The following is a 5,752-nucleotide window of genomic DNA, read 5'->3' on the forward strand; positions in this document are numbered from 1 at the left end:
GTTATAAAAGTTATTAGACACTTTATAATTTTTTATAGAGGTTATATGTTATAAATTTTATATTATTTTAACCTATTTTACGTGTTAAAAGGATTACAACCTAATAGAAGTCTTTTTCCAAATTAAGTTTATATAAGTTTTTACAATCAAATATATAGATTGTTTACACTGTAAACCCAAATATTGATTTGTAGATGCTAGTTATGCACATATAAAATATTTTCTTGCACTGTATCTATGATACCATTTGAGAGAATGAAGCTAGACACTAACAATAAAGATGGCTCACAAACTCTTTAATTTGAAACATTCAAAGCTTCCAAATGTGGTTGAGAAAATATTTTTTGTTCTAAAAAGCAATTTCCATATCAAGAACATCACCTCAATATAGCATGAAAAAAACAAGAATAGATTTTACTAACATGTTGCATATTTCATAACTTCATTCGTAAGTAACATTGGAATGATCCATATTTTAAAGAGTACATGAAAAAAATATTGATAATCTTAATGATACTTATTTAGATTCAGATGATAAAGAACTCGGTCAACAACCAATTGATGTTTATAATAAAAAGTATATGTTAAATGTTAAAGAGGAATAACCCAACAAATATAAAATGCTTGAGCAATTAGGTGAAATTGCATATGATGTTTATTTTCTTTTCTTTTACTAGTATCATATTATTGACTACTTGCTTGGATTAACGTATTACATATGATGGTTTGATTTTAATTTTTGTTACTTGTTTAGAAATGAATTGCATAATTGTGTAATTACAATTTTTACTACTAAATATGAGATAAAAATTATGATGTAATTCCACTCTATCAACCAAATACGTTTAGAAAATTACAATTTTTGTAATTACAAGAGAATATAATTACTACCCTAAAAATTATACTTTGAACCCGTTACTACCTTAAATAGAAATATTCTTTTAAAAGTATTTATTCATCTACTAAATTTGAAATTGAAAATTTATTTAATCAGGCTGCTCCTTTCCACTTAACAAAGATGGGTAATTTGAGTATCTCCTTTAATGGCCAAGAAACTTCACAATTTCTTTTCTTGGTTTCAATTGTACAGGTAGCATTCAATGTGTTGAATATGTATGAGTTAACAAAGCCGCCCCCCCCCAACATTCGCTTAACTCAATGAATTTAAATCTTCCTTAATTGTTGTATCCCGATGTGAAGGGTACAAAGAAAGAGAAAAAAACTCCATGAGAATGAAATATGGAAAAAAGAATATTCAAAAGAGAATTGGATGGTGAAATTTTATATATATATATGTACTTTCGCTTGCATTCAATAAAATAGTGAATTAAACTAAAACATTTTTAAAAATAAATAATTGAACAATGCTATGAAATAAGCAAAGTAAGGATGTGTAGATTAAACCCTAGAGATGTTTTGGGGAGAAAAGAAGTATGAAAGGGATTCTAACCAAATAAACAAAGATGGGAATTATAGGAAAGGACAAAGGTTGAAACAGGGGGAGCAAAGTCTGTGACCACTGCCAAATGGGTTTCAACTGACATAAATACGCTTCTGTCTGCATGTAAAACGAGAGAGATTGAGTGGTCATTTCAGCAAAAGTAACCTTTCAGCTCTAAATATTAAAAAAATACACATAACGTTAAATTCTGGTAATTTTTTTAACTCTTTTTTATACTTGATATTATAAAAAGCATGTGGCGTTCGATGATTGTGCCATGATGAACTGATGATACATGTTATGGATGGTGATGGTGATGGTGATGGGGGGGGGGGGGATACGAATAAGAGATCCCTTAGGAGGCGGAACCAGGCAGCTGTAGGCGAGTGCCTTGTTACTTATTACCCGGGAGGTACGGAGGAGGTTTAGGGTTTTGGGGAGCCGATTCGGAATTTGAGGCAATAAAAAAATATAAATTTTAAAACAGGGTTTTATAAGCAAAAAAGAAGCAAAACCCCTATGCCTACACAGCCTCTTAAATGCTGCGATGGATGACGTTGCTTATGCAGTAAGAGATGATTTCTTCGGCGTTTTCACCACTGAAAGCAGCAACTGTGAATATGTGAATCACTTCTACCAATTAAACCAGTTCCCATAAGCTCATTGATTTGTTTCTACTAGTTTTAGAGGTTTGTATTCAGAATTTGTGATTATTTCATTTAATAAAGATATTTTTAAAATTCAAACTCTGGGTTCTACAACGTCTCTTTCAATTGGAACTGATTGTTGAAAATGTGAGTAAACCCAAAGTTGAGGGGTTGTAAAGCTGTTCAAAACTTTAATCATATATATAATATATTGAAGCAGAATCATTTATTATGGAGCTAAAAAGGAAGAGGGCAATGTCACCCCATGCACACGTCCCTTTCTTGCTCCTCTCCCCCACATATGCCGCCTTAGCCCTCTCACTCACACTGCCTTGGGAATGCCAACCACACATATCATAGATTTATGATATGCTTGATGTATGTATGGATGTATACATGATGATACTATGCATGTCTGACTGCACAATACATGTCATGAAAGCCTTTGTGTTTTTGCCGTCTTTATATCTAATAAACCAAGAAAATCATCCATCTTCTCTCTCTATTTCTATCTATCTATCCATCTTTCTTTCTTTTTCTTTTTCCTGTTTCTCTCTCACTCTTTTCTCTCACAACTCATAATCAAAAGAAAAGCAGATCCAAGGTGGTGGTTAAGCTGTCACTCTATCAATCAATCAATCCCACCGAGGAGATAGCAATCATCAATCAATTTTAAAAGAGAAAGGAAAGGGGGAATCAAAGAAGATGTCATCCTCTTCTACCTTGTCTTTGGACCACCTCCCTCCCTCCGAGCAGCTCTGTTACGTTCATTGCAACATCTGCGACACTGTCCTTGCGGTATTCTTACCAATTTCTTTGCCTTATCTTCCCTTTCACTTTTCATGGTTTTAGCCTTTTGCTTTTACCAATTTCGTCTCACTCACCCACTTAGGGTTAATATATTTTCCTCCTAATTAGGTCTTTATTTTATGTGTGTCTCCTTTACTATAAGGATGATGTTTTTCATTACTATATAATAGGTTAGTGTTCCTTGCACAAGTTTATTCAAGACTGTGACGGTTCGATGTGGCCACTGCACCAATCTTTTGCCAGTGAACATGCGTGGGTTGCTTATGCCCTCTGCTAATCAGTTTCATTTGCCTCACAATTTTTTCACTCCTTCCCATAATCTTCTGGTATGATGTTTTAAGCAATTAGAGGACTGTATTGGGTTCTTATTGCTGCTGACAAATTTGACGCCTTTATTATTATTATTAATATTATTATTCCAGGAAGAGATCTCAAATCCTTCTCCCAACATTTTGCTGAATCAAGGCAACACCAGTGACATCACCTTACCCACTCGTGGAGTAGCTGATGAGCTTCCAAGGCCTCCTGTTATCAACAGACGTGAGTTTGTAGCACCCTTATATTTTCTATATTGTTGTGTTTGAAACTGTTTTTGTCAAACCCACTGTGCATTTTTTTTTCTAAGATTCTAAATTCTTGCACATCATATGTCTGTTTAACATACAGTGTGTTTTTACTGTCATAAAGAAGAAAAAAAAAATGGAGAGGCAGAAAATGATGATAGCACTTGCAAAAGAAGGCGATGAAAATCAGGCCATTTCCGATTTATTTCTACTGTTTGTTGCAACCCTGGAGCTCATGTCATTTCGCAAGGTGTTAGACAACAAAGCAAAAGAAACCCTTCTTTTTATCACCATATGTTAAGAAAAGAAACCCTTTCATTGCCTGCCATTTCAGCCTTCTGTTTCAATATCAGACCTCCCTGATTTAGACAAGAAAAAAAAATATCATTTCACTATAATTTGACAGTCCAAAAAGAAAAAAAGGTTTCTTTAATAGTTGCCAACCTGCCCACATTCCCTTATATCACCATGACCCAGAAAACCAAAATCATGACATCATAGCCTGGCACTGCTAAATTTCTTTTTCACCTTGAAAACCTTGTTCCCTTGTTATAATTGGTAACAAAAGGTAGCCCCAAGTTTTGAGTTACGAAAACGTCACTTGACAGTTTGGGCACCCTTTCTTTCATCCCCCGGAAATGTAGATAGGCGTAGCATAGAAATTGAATCTTATTAAAAACAAAAATTGACAGTCCAGAAAAAAATTTCCAGTAAAAGTCAGGATATGATTTTTGATACTTGTGTTTGTCCATGTTTTAGCTCCGGAGAAACGACAGAGAGTCCCCTCAGCGTACAACCGATTCATCAAGTAAGCAATCATTTACTAAGGCAGTTTCATTTTTATTGTCAAATGTATTTTTCCATGAACACATGCATGTGCATATCTTTTCTGCTGAATGGGAAATGAATCCGTGGTGAAGGGACGAGATCCAACGCATCAAGGCAGGAAACCCTGATATAACTCACAGAGAAGCCTTCAGTGCAGCTGCAAAGAATGTAAGATCCAAGACCCCAGACTAATATGATTTTTTTCTTTCTTTACCAAATTAAGTTAGGGTTTTGTTATTGGACAGAGAAAAACAACAGTTAGGGTTTTATTTAATTTCTCATCCTTTTTCTTTTGGAGGTTCTCTATTCTCCTACACAGTCTTTTGATGGGATCCTTTGTCTGATCCTTTTTTGTTTTGGTGTTGACAGTGGGCTCACTTCCCACATATTCACTTCGGCCTAATGCCTGATCAGCCTGCCAAGAGGACTAACGTGCGCCAGCAAGTCACTTTTCCACCTCTTTCTTCTCACTCTCACCACCAAAACAATTATATAACGACCTAATTTACTAATCGAAGTTCTATACATTTCCCTTTAGGAAGGCGAGGACGTTCTCATGAAAGATGGGTTTTTTGCTTCAGCTAACGTCGGCGTCACTCCTTACTAATCAGTGAGCTAAGCCATGGGGGCTTCCATTCATTGTCTTTTTCTCCATGTTTCCACCATTAAGTCTCTCTCTCTTACTCCTTTTCTTCTTCTTCTTCTTCTTCTTCTTTTCTTTCTCTCAGTGCAGCAATTAGGCAAAGCTTGTGATTAGCAGTTGATGGAGAGCTAAGAACTGAGAAAAACTCGCTGCTCAAGTTTGGCTACTCTGTTGTTGTTGTTATTAATTATTATAACCCAATGGCTACTGCTGAACCGGTTTTTATATTTTCATGGTTGGATATCAAGCTAGTAATATTTAAGAATGCATGTAATTTTAGTCTTAGATAATATCCCTGTGTCTACCTTCTCCTTGGACTTGAAAAACTAAAACTTGCTCCTTTAATCAACTACTATTAGTTTAAGCTCTATTATCTCTTTCATAATTTTGATTTATCATTTCACCGCTCTCCATAGATTTGGGTGCAGTGACACCTGACAAACGGGTGGGTTCGTATGGGGTTTACTTTGGGTCTCGATTTTTTTCGGGCTCAAATATGTTATGAGCTTGAATTTTCTTTGGCTTGAGTTCTTTGGGACTCGAATTAAGTCGGGCGAGTTTTCACATATTTAGATAATCTTGAATTTTATAAGTTATAAATATTTTAATTTTAAATGTAATAATTCATTTAACATTTATACAATGACAATGAATTGAAATTTGCTTTATAAAAAGAATAAATTATATACATTTTATAAAGTTATTTTATATAAAATAATAACATTGATTATTGTATGTAAAATTTATTATTTTGTAATATTATATAAATTAACAAAAATATCTTTTATTGTTTTTATTTTATTGATAATTGAATAACTTT

General features: G+C 34.1%; 1 protein-coding gene across 3 annotated transcripts; it reads left to right on the forward strand.

Annotated features, from left to right (window-relative positions):
• The first annotated feature begins 2,578 nt into the window (after positions 1 to 2,578).
• On the forward strand, positions 2,579 to 5,302 carry LOC105765116 (axial regulator YABBY 1). 3 transcript variants are annotated; one of them, XR_001124789.2, is made up of 8 exons: positions 2,579 to 2,886; positions 3,069 to 3,224; positions 3,321 to 3,438; positions 4,221 to 4,269; positions 4,382 to 4,457; positions 4,659 to 4,733; positions 4,832 to 4,899; positions 5,018 to 5,302. XR_001124789.2 is itself a non-coding variant. In XM_012584053.2 (8 exons), the coding sequence occupies exons 1-7, from the start codon at positions 2,794 to 2,796 to the stop codon at positions 4,894 to 4,896; spliced, it is 636 nt and encodes a 211-aa protein (XP_012439507.1). In that variant the 5' UTR covers positions 2,579 to 2,793; the 3' UTR covers positions 4,897 to 4,899; positions 5,018 to 5,302. The 3 variants fall into 3 exon arrangements, 2 of the variants coding, with proteins under 2 accessions (XP_012439507.1, XP_012439509.1); XM_012584053.2 differs by having other exon boundaries at positions 4,828 to 4,899; XM_012584055.2 differs by having other exon boundaries at positions 2,580 to 2,886; positions 4,659 to 4,721; positions 4,828 to 4,899.
• The last annotated feature ends 450 nt before the right edge of the window (positions 5,303 to 5,752 follow it).

The sequence above is a fragment of the Gossypium raimondii genome, chromosome 12, assembly GCF_025698545.1.
Source record: "Gossypium raimondii isolate GPD5lz chromosome 12, ASM2569854v1, whole genome shotgun sequence".
In the NCBI taxonomy this organism is placed as follows: Eukaryota; Viridiplantae; Streptophyta; class Magnoliopsida; order Malvales; family Malvaceae; genus Gossypium; species Gossypium raimondii.